This window comes from Rattus rattus, chromosome 3 (assembly GCF_011064425.1).
Source record: "Rattus rattus isolate New Zealand chromosome 3, Rrattus_CSIRO_v1, whole genome shotgun sequence".
NCBI lineage: Eukaryota > Metazoa > Chordata > Mammalia > Rodentia > Muridae > Rattus > Rattus rattus.
The window spans coordinates 8,961,834-8,977,685 of record NC_046156.1 but is presented as its reverse complement, the minus strand read 5'-3'; the positions used below and the strand labels follow the sequence as shown (position 1 = coordinate 8,977,685).

Below are 15,852 nucleotides of genomic sequence, written 5' to 3'. Positions count from 1 at the left end.
TGAGTTTATTTCCGTGTCTTCGACTCAAGCGACAAATCTATTATCTTCAATGGTCACCGTGAATCTTTATTAAATTAACCCTTATAAACCATCCGTGCACCTAATGAAAACACACTAATACGTACTCCGTACTTGGACGCAATATTAGCCAGCCAAGACTCTGACTAATATACAAATGCTGAATCGTTATATAATAACTACTAATTTTATCTGCATTCTACTTGTGTACTTGGAAAAGGCCTATTTGCAATGTTAAAAATAAAACCATCATTCTTACATGTAATTTATGTTGCAAGCTAATGAGTTTAGCGATACAAACTTTCATTACACTTACAGAAAATTGCCGACAAACAGTATGTTGCTTTCTTCCCCTTATCACGGGCGATTAGAATTAGCAACTGAAAAAGATAAATCCTCCCCAAACACTTATCAACCCAATCACCGAAAGCTCTCTCTCCAGTCTGCATGGTGTATCTTAAAGAGGTCTGCTCTCCCGTGAGACGCCTGTCATTCTGCACACACATTACCATTTCGGAGGAAGGATCTTCGTGATTGTCCTCCGTTTAGTGGTGGTAGCGTCTTCTTTTCCTGGCTGACGAATGTGTCCCACTTCACCTTGTCACAGCCTCCGAGCTCCTTGACTTTCTGTAAACAAGTTTCCAAGTACTCTATGGGGTCTTCTGGCTTGGAACACATCAAGCCGTTCAGCAGGCTCTGAAATATATATGTGTAAAAAGGTAAAAATAAAATCTATTTTGACACCTTGTCCTAGTTTGCTTTCTTTTGCTGTGATAAAGCTCTAGATGCATGGAGAGGAAACGGTTTCTTTGGCTTACACTCTTGCATCACAGTCCCACATCACAGAGGGACATAGGGACATTGGAGCAGGAAGTTAAGCAGGACCCTGGGAGCAGGAACTGGAGCAGCCCCCCCCCCCCAAGCAGGCACTGGAGGGGGGGTAGAAGGTGGGGTAGAAGGGGAGGGGAGGGGGGGAGGGCGGAGCAGGGGCCCTGGGAAACAGGAACTGGAGCGGGGGTGGGAGGGGTGGGGGAAGGGCGGAGGAGGCAGGAACTCAAGCAGGAGTCTAGAGGCTAGCACTGCTGGGTCAGGGACCCGGAGGCAGGCACTTGAGAAACCATGGAGGAATGCCGTGCCGGCTTGCCCTCGTGGCTAGTTCATCTGGATTTCTAATATAACTGGGATCACCTGCTCAGAGGTGGCACCGCCCACCGGTGAGCTGAGCCCTTCCTCGTCGATTATTAAAGAAGACAATGAATGCCTCTCAGATTCCTCTTCCCAGATGTCCCTAGCTTGCACCAAGCTGACACACCCACTAGCACACAGGATCTTTCTTACGACGCTGTTATGCCTTTTCTCTAAATTCGCCCGGTTCAGTTGTTTTCTTTTCGTTGTACAGACTAGACCTCGGAATGGCATTTGCATAACCGCCGTGAGCATCTCATTGTGCTCCGCTCATGTTCACGTTGTCCAGTCCCGTAGTCTGTCCGCTCTTGTTCCCTCTTCCTTTGTCCCTCTTACCCGGAAAGGGTCCCTACTCCACTTTCCTGCCATTCTATTGTTATGTATAGTTAAGTCTAGATTCCGTCCACAAGACAAGATACGCAATACTGGTGCTTCTCCAGCATCCTCTCCCCTGTAGCCTCCTTCCTCACCACAACCAGCGCCTTTCTGTTTCGATGCCACTTATTTGTTTAAATCTTGATTTTTTACATGAGAAAAAGCCTGTGATATTTGTCTTTTGGGCCCGGCTTATTTCGCCTAACACGGTTTCCAGTTCCAATCGCATCTTTTAGTGTCCCTGAAAGCGGCAGGATTTTGTTCTTCTGAATAACTGGCTAAGACTCCATTGTGTGCAAGTATCATATTTTAAAAAATCCATCTGTTGATCAACGTCTGTCCTAGTTATTGTTAACTGTCAGTTTGACACAGTCCAGAGTCATCTGGGTGAGTCCCAACTGGAGGATTACCTAGATCAGATTGTCCCGAGGCCCTGTTAGTGGGATTGTTAATGGGATTTCCCAAGAGATGATTGATATCAGAGACCACACCACTGTGGGCGGAACCGTCCCTAGGCAGGTAAGCCTGGGAAGTATAAAAAAGCTCAATGGGCGAAACCAAGGGAAGTGAGGCAGGGAGTGTCATTCAACCATGGCATTAACTTTGTTTATCACCTAAGCTGAGCATAATCTCGGCTATAGTGAATCGTACCAAAATAAACATGGGTGTGTGGGCATTTGTGTGGTTGGCTTAGATTCCTTTGAGTGCCTAGAAGTAGCCTGGAGTCATATGGTAGGTATATTTTTAATATTTTAAAAATATTAAAACATTTGGACAGGGTTCCACACAATCTAATGTGGCTTTGAACTTGCCAAGGAGTCGAGGATGATCTTGAACACCTAATTCTCATGACCCTGCCTCCCTTGTGATGGGTTCCATACATCTGGCTTATGCAGTGTCTGGGCTTTTACCTGGGGTCTCCTGCACTTGGGACAGGAGCTAAAGCTTCAACCCATTTCATTCGTGGCTCCATCCCCACAAGAAGCACATAAGGAACTTCCTTCCGCTAAGACTTCTGGCAACTTCTCCAGCATTTGCTCCCAGCGTTTGCTCCATTTCTTTGCAGTAGCTTTTCTGACTAGGGGGGGTGGAGTCTCATCGGTGAAGATTTGCTCTGCCCTGATGACTAACGGTGTTGACCGCTTTTCTCTTTACATTTTTTAAAATCCAATTTGGAATTCTTTTGCGAACTGTATTCTTGGTTTCTTCTGTCCAGGTATTGACTGAATGATTTGCTTTGATGGTGCTTAAATTTATGATTCTTCAGATGTCACGCATGCTAACTCTTTGTCAGGTAAATAGATGGTATTTTTTTTTCTCCATTCTGTATGCTGTATTTTCCCTCTGTCTTACAAACACTTCTGAAGTTCAGCTCCTTGCTCATATTGCTGGAACTGCTGGGGTTTGATTGCTCAGAAAGCTTTTGCTCATGCCTAGATCCGCTGGGGTTTGTTTGCTTGCTCAGAAAGCCTTTGCTTGTGCCTAGATCCTGATGTGTCTTCCCTGTGTTCCTCTAGTTGCTCCAGAGTTTCAGGTCTATATTATATTAGGACTTTGATTCACTCTGAATCGATTTTTTAGGGAGATACAGACTTAGTTCCACTCTGCATGGGAGTACCCAGTCCCATTTGTTAAGAAGGCTGTCTGTCTGTCTGCTCTCTAATGTTTGTTTTGGCATCTCTGTCAAAAAATTGGGAGTCTTTAGCTTTGTGAGTTTTTTCTAGGCCCTCCGTTCCATTCCATTGGTCTACACATCTGTCTCTATGCCTGTATCATTGGTCTACACATCTGTCTCTATGCTGGAATCATTGGTCTACACATCTGTCTCTATGCTGGAATCATTGGTCTACACATCTGGCTCTATGCCTGTATCATTGGTCTACACATCTGGCTCTATGCCTGTATCATTGGTCTACACATCTGGCTCTATGCCTGTATCATTGGTCTACACATCTGGCTCTATGCCAGTATCATTGGTCTACACATCTGGCTCTATGCCTGTAGTATCATTGGTCTACACATCTGGCTCTATGCCAGTATCATTGGTCTACACATCTGGCTCTATGCCTGTATCATTGGTTTACACATCTGGCTCTGTGCCAGTATCATTGGTCTACACATCTGGCTCTATGCCTGTATCATTGGTCTACACATCTGGCTCTATGCCTGTATCATTGGTCTACACATCTGGCTCTATGCCTGTATCATTGGTCTACACATCTGGCTCTATGCCTGTATCATTGGTCTACACATCTGGCTCTATGCCTGTATCATTGGTCTACACATCTGGCTCTATGCCTGTATCATTGGTCTACACATCTGGCTCTATGCCTGTATCATTGGTCTACACATCTGGCTCTATGCCAGTATCATTGGTCTACACATCTGGCTCTATGCCTGTATCATTGGTTTACACATCTGGCTCTATGCCAGTATCATTGGTCTACACATCTGGCTCTATGCCTGTATCATTGGTCTACACATCTGGCTCTATGCCTGTATCATTGGTCTACACATCTGGCTCTATGCTGGAATCATTGGTCTACACATCTGGCTCTATGCCTGTATCGTTGGTCTACGCATCTGGCTCTATGCCAGTATCATTGGTCTACACATCTGGCTCTATGCCTGTATCATTGGTTTACACATCTGGCTCTGTGCCGGTATCATTGGTCTACACATCTGGCTCTACCAGTATCATTGGTCTACACATCTGGCTCTATGCTGGTATCACGCCGGTTTTGTTGCTATGGCTACACAGTATAATTTTAAACAACCAGGCACCGTGATTCCTAGCAGGCCCTTTTCTGTTCTTGCATTTCATGGAGTTTGGATTGAAACTGTGATATGACTGAGGATTTAAGATAACCCCTTAACTTCTTGACCAGTTCATTGTGTCTGGATATTTATCTATCTATCTATCTATCTATCTATCTATCTATCTATCTATCTATTTATTTATTTAGAGGCAGGGTCTTGCAATGTAGTCTTGGGCTAGTCTAGAACTCATTATGTAGACCAGGCTGGTCCCAAACCTATAAAGATCTCTCTGTCTCTGCCTCCCATCATGCTGAGCACAAGTGAGAATTCAGCTCAGTGTTCTCTGCCTTTCAAAAGCAAGGCAGGCGTGCCTTTTAATACAGAAGAGTGTCATCAAGGCAAGACCAAGTGCATCATGGGAAACGAAATGTCCTCATCGTTATTTATGCCCCTCAAGTCTTACCCCATGTTTATTAAAGCCAGCAAGGCTTTAGCTCTGCTGTGAGGTGGGCTTTAAAGAACTTTTAAAAATACATTTATATATTGCTTATTAAGTGTTTGATATGTAACACACGCATGCTTCACAAATGTTGGCTTTGCTTCCTATCGTGGTAATTATCACAAAGCCTTTTCTGAAAACCCAGGCTGGCCTGTGGACCCTTGCTCACATGTTCCTAGGGACTCAGGATGAAACACCACACTTGTTATTTATACTGGAATGTTGATTTGTGAGCCAGTCTCCCAAATCTTAAGATTTCAGCAGAACAGAGTAGGCCCCATCTGCTTTCTTCCCTGGTGTATAGTACATACATGTTGGAGTTTTGATTAGGACTACAAGATAATTCCAAACTCATGTTTAAGTGAGACTTAAAATTGAAGTCAGGGGCTGGAAAGATGGCTCAGTGGTTAAGGTATCTCTGTTGCTCTTGCAGGGGACCCAAGTTTGGTTCCCAGCACCCATATCAGGCAGCTTACAACTGTATATTCCAGCTCCAGGGCACCTGACACCTTTGACCTCCACAGGCGCTGTACAAACCCAAACATGCAAGATGACACATGTGCACACATGCCAAACAAACACACACACACACACACACACACACACAATTAAAAATAATAAAAACAAATATAAAATTTTGATGTCAGATTTTAAATGCTGATTGGTATGCAATAAATCTCTACAGTATTTATAAGATTATAGAGGGAAGAGTATGGTCTGACTTGTCTTTAATTCATGATGCCTTGTAAAGCAAGAGGTCCACGTGCTCACAGACTTAGAGGAACCAGGACTGTCAACCACACAGGCTTCGTTCTTCCGTGGAAGAACCGACAGCTGCTCACCCGGAAGGTTGGAGCAGACACTGCTTGTTAATCTGGTGATGTTTTGCTAGTTTTTAGTGCTAGCCTTCACCAGAATCCCCTGGAATCCTGAGCAGCGTTTCTCAGTCAATAGAATACGTCCTTATTATAAACCCCTCCTCTCTGGGTCCTGAGCACTGCTTCTCAGCCAATAGGATGCATTCTGTATGTAAACGTCACAGGTGCTTTGCTAAGGAGGTGTACTTTGCAAAGGAGTTCTGGGGTAGCCCTGCCTGAAGCTTTGTTGTGATAACTGTCATGGGGAAACTTTTCTCCAAGTTTTATTGTGTTAAATGTGTAAAAAATAAACCACTTGGCATCGGGCTCCAGAAGTTTGAATCAGCACTGGCTAAGTCGTGCTGAACCTGAGTTTCCCTGTCTTAGCTCCCTCTGACCGTGTTCCTGCCAGCCACTGTATTAGCAGGGACCCCTCAGGTGCCTGGTGTGTGTAACTAATGGAGACAAGCACATGCCAGTTCCCACAGATTCTACACCTTTGAAAACGTCAACTCCTGGAAACTGGTCCAAAGTGCAAAATATTTTCCTTTAGAGTGTTTCGTGGAAAAAGCATACATTATTATTCCTACCTGCACATTACTAATGTATAAAGCACTCACCCTTCAGAATGTTAACAAACCCTAACATAGCTTTTAATTTTTAAACCAGTATTTTCCACCACCGCCACCCCCAGGCCTTTGGTGCCTTTGCTTTCTAAAATCCTGAATGGGGTGGGTTTGGCTTCATCAGATGAGATCATCTGCTGAGGGGCAGAGGAAGTGTCATCCAATTCTGTGAGGCAGGTTAGCGTCCACACTCCTGTTACTCTGTGGGCCAGAACCAACTGTATCAACACGTGAGGTCTTGTCTCTCACGTGAACTCTCACATATACTCTCAACCCCGTGGGCTTCACTACCTCTACTTTTGGGTCAGCAAATCTTGTTTCCGGGATATCAGTAGGTTTCCCAAGCGTAATTACCCAGATGGTCTCAGGGTTAGGACTCCAAGCCAGATTCTCACATAATCTTCCTTGTACACTTTATGAAAACATGGAATGGGGTGAAAGAAAATACCAGATTCTCTGAACCTTGTATACAATCCAAGCACAACATTAATACTTAAAATCCAGGTCTGTTAATTATGTCTTTTCCTAAAGCTTAAGGTGGGTGGGTATATGCAGTGCAAGTTTTCCGAGTGGGAGACAGACATTTCGAGTTTCCCCAAACAAAACTAGTTCCCCAAAGGATTTTTGAAGGGATTTTGATTTTTAAAGGGAGCAGTGAGCCTCACTCTTTCATTGATAATTCAAGTCCTTTTCCCTAAAAGCCAGCAGCATCCCAGGACTGAATATAAGTGGTAGATGCTATTTCTTTGACTCTGAGTTAGTCCTCTGAAAACGTAAATAATCTAATTAGACTTTTGATAGCATTCAACTAATTGCAACTCTTGGCTCTAAGGTCTGAGACCAATTACGTGTTACAATTTGTCATGTTACAAAGCTGCCGCGAATTAGGAACACAACAGAACCAGCTGGAAGTGTTTCGTTTTTTAATTTATTTTTAAAGATGGAATACTTTTCAACCACAAACCTAGCAGATACTCTATATCACCCAGAGAAATCTGAGAAGTTCCTTTACTTCCGTAGGTTTCGGTGATTCAGTCGTCTGTTCCCATGATCTGCAATGACATGTGCTATCTGTCATGTAGTAATGGTATGTGCTATGTAACTGTCTGGGGCTTTGGCAGGCACCCGGTTAAACTTTATATACTCAGAACGGTGTGAATTCTGGCACAGGAAACCCATTTTAGAAACCTGAGGTGTTTGATTTTTGAGGTCTGTACTCGTCACATGGACAATCAGGCCCTGCTTCCCTCTGAGCCTCACACAGTGGATCTCACCGTTTGAATGGAACCTAGAAGTCTCCTGGTCCTGTCTGGCTCTTGGCTGTCCTGAACCCAGTTTCTCCAGTACACTGCATTAGTGCCTCTCAGGTAAGCAAGCTGACACACTTTTGAGAGTGCGAACTATTTGGAGACATCCCATTCATATGCAGAAACGCCAATGAAAAGCTTGAAGCCTAAGCAGCTACCTACCTCAGCTCATTAGCACACACCTTACCGAGTTCTGTGAAAGGCCACCCTGGCTGTCACCTGGCACCAAGGGAGAGAAACAGTTCCCACATTTTGCAGTCAGGCAGCTTTGCCGGGGATTATCTATCATTCTTTTAGAAGCGTAGAAATAAAATCGGGTTCACTCTTAACACTTATAATTTTTTTTAAAAAAAAATCTGCTATTCATGTCCACATTTACAAAAAAAAACCCAGCAAAAAACAAACAAACAAACAAAACCTCTCGAAGCACTGTAATTATGGCATTCTGTGTTCAGTAAACATAGTTGGGGGGTATTGCAAAAATTATTCTCTTAAGGGCTGCACTTTCCTTTTAAGAGAACAGATCCCCTAAACCGGGGAAAGAACACTGCGTGGCCTTTAGTTTATTATATTATTATATTATTCTACCACTTCCTTTAGAACGGGAGGCCAGGTTTTCCAGGACTCATCCTATGAAGCTTGGATTGGTATCGTTCTTTTTTGAATTTTATTTTGTTTTATAACCTAAGCGAAAGCACTTCGGATTTAGGGTGTTTTTAGATGGAATGTGGAGAGAATAATAGGAAGCAGGACTTCTCTCTGGGAAGACGGCTGTGGCTTGAGCAAGGTACCTTTAGCTCATTCCCCAAGCCTCCTTTCTCAGGTTCTTTGAGAGTTACCGCATCCCGGGTCCCCGGTGCGGATGCTGCTGCTACGCCCAGCAGAGGCCAGCAACAGGAGTCACGCCTGTCTGGCCGCTCCCAGTCGAACCCAGTCTGTGTAGGTAGGCGGGAGGGAGGGTTGGGGCTGGAGGCTGCGGCCCAGAGGAAAGCCTGAAGAACCTTTCAAGCAACCAGCAAATGCGCTCAGGAGTTCATTGACTGGCGGAGCAGAGCTTCATCGACCCAGGAGATAGCGCTGCACTTGATCGGCTGCGCTGTGTGTGTATATGCCTGTGTGGTTTTCTCTCTCCCTCTCCATCTTCATCCCTCTCCTCAAGCCATCCCCCCGGGAGAGTCGCTTCGTCCAAGCTTTTCCCTCCCCTGCAGGGGGTCCCAACGCTTGGCGCCTGGAATGTTTAGATCTCTGGAACCTTCAGTTTCTTGTCCTGGATCGGTGTGGGCGACAGTGCTCTCACCTGGCTTGACCCTCAGCCCCAGAGAGTGCGGCCAGGCCACGGTCTGCTGTCCACTCTGCGAGCCCATCTCGGGGAGATGCTCTGCGGGCAGCCTGCACCCAGAACCCAGCTTGAAGAGGGAAACTTGATCCCAAGATACAGATTTCGAAGCCTGCATTTGAAAGGGACCCTAGCGACCCGCGCGAAAGGCTACTTGACAGGGGCGAGGGTACAGCGAGCTTCCGTGAGTGCCTTCATTAGGTACTCCGCACTGGAAGGTGCGGCCGAGCGCTGGCCCTCTGAGCCCTGGGGATGGTCACTGGGGATCTATCGGCCACCCCAACCAACGTCTTACCTCGAAAAGCTGAGGAATGTCCCTCCGGGCCAGGTACTCCTTGGCTTCGTTGGTGTTCATGGCTGTACGGCGCGTGCAGTGGGAAGCAGAAGGGGAGGCTCCCGAGGTTGGGGTTGACGGGCGCAGCCCTCACTTGGATGCGCTCAGGCCAGGGTCCCCTCGGCGACTCCCGGGCAGCTGTGCCGTCCGCGCTCCAGTCGCCCCCGCGTCCGCGCCGGTCCCCGTGCCAGCCAGCAGCGAGCAGCGGCGGCTTCCCAGGCGCAGGCAGCGCGAGCGCCAGGGGAGGGGCGCGGAGGAGGACCACGCGGCCGACGCCACCAGCCGCCGCCTCCGGCTCTGCGCGCTCGGCCCGCGCCTCCAGAGCTCGCTGCGGCGGCCGCCAGTCACGCTGCGCGGGCGGACGCGGGACGCGGGGGTGGGGACGCGCGGGCTGCAGTCACTCCCCAGCCCGCAAAGCGGTCAGGGCATCTAGGACCGGGCGATTGGAACTGGATACATTTTCACTTCTACACACCACACACACACACACACACACACACACCCCACAGACACGTATACACACATATCTCACACACACACCACACACACACACGTATACACACATATCTCACACACACACATACACACACATATATACATATATCTCACACACACACCACAGACAGACAAACACACACACACATACACACACACACACACACACGCAGGCATACATACACACACTATACAGACACACACATATCATACACCCACACACACACACCACAGACAGACAGACACAGCACACACACACACACACACACACACACACACACACCATTTACCATGAGCTCCATTAGGAGCTCTTCTGGGGGTCGGGGGAAACCCAAGTCAGGGAATTCATATATTCTTAAAGTTAAGGTCTTTCAGTGACAGCGAGTTGGGAGTGGGGAAGGAGGAAGCGTTCTGTTGGGTCTTTTTACATTTGAGTCCTTAAGGAAAGTTGGGCCAACTGGTTTCACATTTCCTTAAAGCTTTGAGTAGAAGTCCTGAAATCCTTAGCACAAGACTTAGTGAGTAGTCAAAGAATCACTTCTGCCCAGAGGCACTGAAGGAAGAGAGGACTGAGTGGGGGCGAGCTGGGGTCTGCTTAAAACTGGAAAGGGCTGGATGAGTGGAGTGAGTTGATCTCAGATTAGAGGATCATGTGGTCCCTGGCCCAAGGGCCATCAGAACCCCCTAATAAAAGACAGCTGTCGAGGCACACTGGTGCCTACCCAGTTGCAGATCACTACCAAGGTGCACCCATCCTCCCCACAGCTACCAAGATGACTCATTCCCCACACAAGATGTCTTTTCACTGCCTCTTTGAGAGATGCTCTGGGCCTCCTGGGAATGTGATCTCTAACTGCTTGCAAGGGCCCACTCTGGAGAGGGTACGTGGGAGAAAGGAGGCAAAGGCTACAGACTCCTGGGTCTGGGGTCTGGCGGGAAGCACACTAAATACTTCAGATTAACAACTCACCATCTGAATGACTGTTTCAAGATCTATCACCATCTGAATGACTGTTTCAAGATCTATCACCATCTGAATGTCTGTTTCAAGATCTATCACCATCTGAATGTCTGTTTTAAGATCTATCACCATCTGAATGTCTGTTTCAAGATCTATCACCATCTGAATGTCTGTTTCAAGATCTATCACCATCTGAATGTCTGTTTCAAGATCTATCACCATCTGAATGACTGTTTTAAGATCTATCACCATCTGAATGTCTGTTTCAAGATCGATTCTTGGACCTATTTCTTGGTCCACATCATCCTCTGTTGCTCAGGCCCAAGGATGGATACAGCTTTGTTTGACCAGAGGGAGGGAGCTCAAATTCTAATTAGTCCTATTTTGTGAATTAAATAAAATTTGTGAACATTTGTGAAGCCACGTGCCATAACGGTGTGTCGTGTGGTAACCTTGATGGAGGCCATTTTTCAGTTCTGAGGACATAGGCTTCCTCTGTGAGAATATGTCTCTATTTATGTTTCTCTAGCTTAGTTGACAGCAGGCTCTGGAGGGAGCCAAAGCCATTTTTTGCCCTGTGAAACCACCATCCTGGAAAATCCTAGGGTCTGGTGGCTTAGTAGACGCAGAAGCACAGGGGACTGAAGCGGTCAGTTCCTGTAGGTCTTCTTGGGGTCCTTCTTCCCTGGGTTCTGTTCCTGGTGTTATGATTTGTCTTGTTCTGAGGTGATACATGAGACTTAGCGTCTTTAGTAAATCCAGCAAGTGACAGCAGAGGCCCAGCAGAGAAGGGTCAGAGAAAACACACTGTAGCTAGCTTGAAAACAGATGTAGCAAGTTTTCGTTAGCCTTGGAGAATGACAGCCGGTGCTCTCTGGCATATCCCAGAGTAGAGAGGTGCAGCCTCATAGGGCCGGGGCCTATGCAGAAAGTACAGGCTTTAAAAGCAGGGCTAAGGGGTGGAAGAGAGCAGGAACAAGATCACAAGTACATCCTTGCCTAACCCGTGCTGTCTTACCAGCTCTGTGATGATTCTAAGGCTGGTATGGAAAAGGCTTGAAGCCCCTCACACTGCGGGGACACATTCCTACAAGCTCAAAGGAACGATGATGCTCTCCATATCTGCTTTTTTGGGAACAATTAGCACATCGTGACATTTCCCTACCTTATGTTCAGGTAAGTGGGTCATGCCCAAATACGTTTAAACAAAGATTTATGGGTTTTCACTCTATATTAAATACGAATGAAATTGTCCCCATCCTCTTCAAAATCTCTTGGTAAGGCTTTAATTTCTACAGTTTTTGAAAATGCTTTACGTTTTGAAGGTATAAGGAGTTGGGACATCTGAGGGGAAATGAATAAAATTGTCTCTTGTGGTCACATCTTGGGAGACTATGGTAAGTTTTTGTGCATGGCTGTAACTAAGAAGGACACCGTCTCTTGCTGGCAACGAGCCTTGTTTCCATTGGAGAATGTGTGTAATTAATAAGTGTGTGTAATAAGTGTGATGGGGCCAGCAAGATGGCTGTGTCGACAAGTCTGATGACCTGACGTGTTCCCCAGGACCCCCATGCTCGGAAAGAGAGAACCGACTCCCCAGATCTGTCCTCTGGCCTCTCCAAATGTGCATCCACAGGTGCCAGCACCCATCCACCTACACAAATTCAGGCAGACAGACAGACAGACACATACACACAGATACACAGGCACACAGACACAAAACAAACAAATGAATAAAATTCAGTAAGTGATTTAAACAGTACCTGGGGAGGAAAAGGCAAAGAAAATGATCAAACATCCGACTGTGGTAAGCAAAAGCAGATAAAGCACAGAGAGCGGGGAAAATCAGACACAAGCAAGAACTTATCAGATAGCGGCCAGTGTGGTGGGAAAAAAAAATTAAAGCTGACTCTATTGATTTGAAGCAACGGGGCCGGTCCAGACCTGTCCTGTGGGAAGGGGCAGGGGAAGTGGAACTGTAGATAATCACAAGACTGTGACAAGGACTTTCGAAGGGCCAGGGATGCTGGAGGAGGAAGGAGCTGTGGAAGGGATTGCTCCCTGAGTCAGCCATAAGGAGCTGGTTCCTGCTGACACACAGACCTGGCCTCAGCAAAGGACTAAGCCTGCTGAGCTTGTTCTTTCAGTAGCCAAGATGGAGCACCACTTGCCCATCCACACAGAGAAGGCTTGAGGACTCTACCAGACTCTAGACCAATGGGTCAACCTTCCTGATGCTGCCACCCTTTAATACAGTTCCACACGTTGTGGTGACCCCTAACCACAAAATTACTTTTGTTTGTATTTCATAACTGTAATTTTGCTATCGTTATACATTGTAATGTGAAGATCTGTGTTTTCTGGTGGTCTTAGACAACCCATGTGAAAAAGTGTTTCAACCCATGAAAGGGCTAGAACCACACGCCTACACTCAGCCCCTCAGTGACCCCTGGCCAGCATGTCTGTCAGCCATCATCCAACTATGGTCAGGGTAGCATGGAAGCGTTTAGCAGTAATGCAGAAAACAACTAGAACAATGCTAGAGGAGGAGGGAGAAGAGGGGAGGGAGAAGAGGGGAGGGAGAGAGCAAGAGGGGGATAACAGAGGGCAATGGAGGGTATGATCATTTGTAAAAGAATAGGAATCTCTATTGGTAACAGTGGAATAGAAAGGAAACCTTTCTCATTCGGTAGTCGCCCCTCCCTCATGGGAGCTACATGGAGACAATGGCAGGGACTAGTCTAGTTGATGGTACTTGTGTAATGACAAGGTTGACCACAATGTGCAACAATGTATCATTTGTTATGTGCCCACAGGTGCTAAGAACCTCAGAAAGTATACAGTGTTACATATGTGTCTATATGTCATATAAATTTTTAAAACAACCAGTAAGGTATACATTATTTTTATCATGTTAATCAACTCACCAAAAATCAGCAGGCCTAATCCTAAGGTTACCCAATGGTAAGCACTGGTTTAGTTACAGGCTGCTGCCATACAACTCTTCCCTTACACACCAGCAACACAATCCCTTGCAAGCTGACCAAGGACTGCAACAATTTCCTTTTGTCTCTGTCACTGCTTCCCCTCAGCCCCTCCGTGTGTGTGTGTGTGTGTGTGTGTGTGTGTGTGTGTGTGTGTGTACTTGAGTGTGCAAACACAATTGTGTGGAGGCTAGAAGTTGACTTTGGGTCTCTTCCTTACTCACTACTCACCTTATTTTCTGAGACAGCACTGCTTACCAAACCCAGAGCTCACCATCTGGTCAGACAGGTAGGGCAGACAGCTCTAGGATCCTCCTGTCTCTGCCTTTCCAGCCCCAGAATTGCAGGCACAGGCCACCCTTCATGGTCAGCTTTCCCACCCACACCACACTCTGCAGGCACTGGGGATTGAACTCAAAGCCTCGTGCTTACAGGGCAAGCATTTCCCCCTAAGCACTCTCCCCATCCCATCCCCACTATGACTGGTTTCTAAGGGACTTTCCATCTCTCACTTCTGTTTTCCAGCAGATATTAATTTTCATTGGGAGCAATGTGTCATTTAAATCATGAGCACTAGAGCAGCAAACTTACACTGTGGGTTTTCCAACTGGTGAGCTCTGTTTTCTGCTTGAAAGATCTGTGGTTCCAGAGGTTGTATAGAAAGGATACCATTTCCAATCATTAAATGTCTGAGTGCTGAATTTCTCATGTGTAGTGCAGAAAATATCTCTTCTAATAATTCTATTTCCTTCATTAATTTACAACCTACTGGACCATTTAAGTCTATGAGAAGTTTGGATGCTTTTTCTCCCCTAGAAAAAGTACTAAACATGTAAGACCTGCTTCTACATTTTTGCATACACCGTTTTGATAAGTAAGCCTCTGGTTGATAAGCAGTCTGTTTTTAGGGTGTCTTTTTTGCTTCTGTGGTCATTGAGATGCATGTATTAGTCTCTTAAATCTAAGATGAATGCAGGATGATATAATAGTGTGTGTGACACAAATCTTCAGCCATAGAGAAATTTCGCTATATTCCCTTTCTTCCCTACACAGGCTGCACACTTACATTCTAGATTTCAAAGATCACCAGGAATTCTCAGGTTAGGATTTAAAAGACTGAAACTTCTCAAGGTGTCTGAACGATTTGAGAAAAATTCCAAGTTGATTCATTCTAATCTGGTATCAAAAAATAAAAAAAAAAAAGGTATGGTTCTGGGGAGCTTACCTGATGGCTTCATTAACAGACCGTCAAGGCCCAGCGCACTCCTTGATCTAACGCTCATGGATAACTGTCTATGCTTCCAGCCCATATTTGGAGATGGAATTACAAAGGGCAAGACCCAAGGAGTTCAATGTCTGGTAGAAAGAGAGAGAAGTGTGTCACATAGCTTTAGATAAGTGCTGTGCTCCAGTGGTGGGGTGCACAGGTGAAGGACTTCACAGTAGGGGCCGAGAGTAAGCATCACACAAACCTTCGTAAAAAGCACGGGGCAGAAACCCCCAACAAACTTTGCTTCCGCTTTTCGCCAGCCTCAGAAACTGATTTGTGCTTTACCTGCTGAGCCTTCCGGTTTCTGCCCCCTGACAGGCAGCTCTTCACAGCTGTCATGGTGGCCATGATGTTCACGCTGTCGCATCATTTAAATGGCTTTCCAGTCACTTGAGAGGCTTGGAGCAACGTCCCCGTCGTCTCCCAAGGATGCACATTTTGGTTGCTTCTACTCTTCTGCTACGCTAAGCAATTCTGGTACAAACTCCATGCATAATTTTTCACATTTTAAATTATTCCTTAGTATAAACTTCCCAAAGTGGGATGGCTAGATGAAATGGAAAAATCATTTTGTGGTTCTTACTTAAGTTTCCAGAAGGGTCTGGTCTATTTATAGCGCCATAAGTCATGTTTGGAGTAGATGAGAGATCTAGTTTTATTGCGCATTCTCTAATAAGGAATTCTATTGTCATCATTCATGTGAAGCAAAATGGATAAAGACTGCACATTAAGGCAATGGCACCTGTGCCTTCTTCCCTTTTCCAGTGCTGTCTTCTGGCATTAGACCGTTTTTGTCTTCCCTCCCCTTCCACTGTCTGCTCTTCACTGCTTTCTTGTGATGAACG

At 46.1% G+C, this 15,852-nt stretch overlaps 1 protein-coding gene across 2 annotated transcripts in view; it reads right to left on the bottom strand.

The window, feature by feature from the left end:
* Window positions 1–9,595, bottom strand: part of Ak5 (adenylate kinase 5) — a 193,904-nt gene extending 184,309 nt beyond the window's left edge. Inside the window, exons 1-2 of one of the 2 annotated variants that reach the window (XM_032897134.1) lie at window positions 9,259–9,595; window positions 528–714 (exon numbers count right to left, since the gene is read on the bottom strand). In XM_032897134.1, coding sequence (XP_032753025.1) covers window positions 528–714; window positions 9,259–9,318 — 247 coding nt within the window. In that variant the 5' untranslated portion in view covers window positions 9,319–9,595. The remainder of the gene's footprint in view (window positions 1–527; window positions 715–9,258) is intronic. The other variant, XM_032897135.1, reaches the window with a different exon arrangement.
* Between the last annotated feature and the right edge of the window lie 6,257 nt (window positions 9,596–15,852).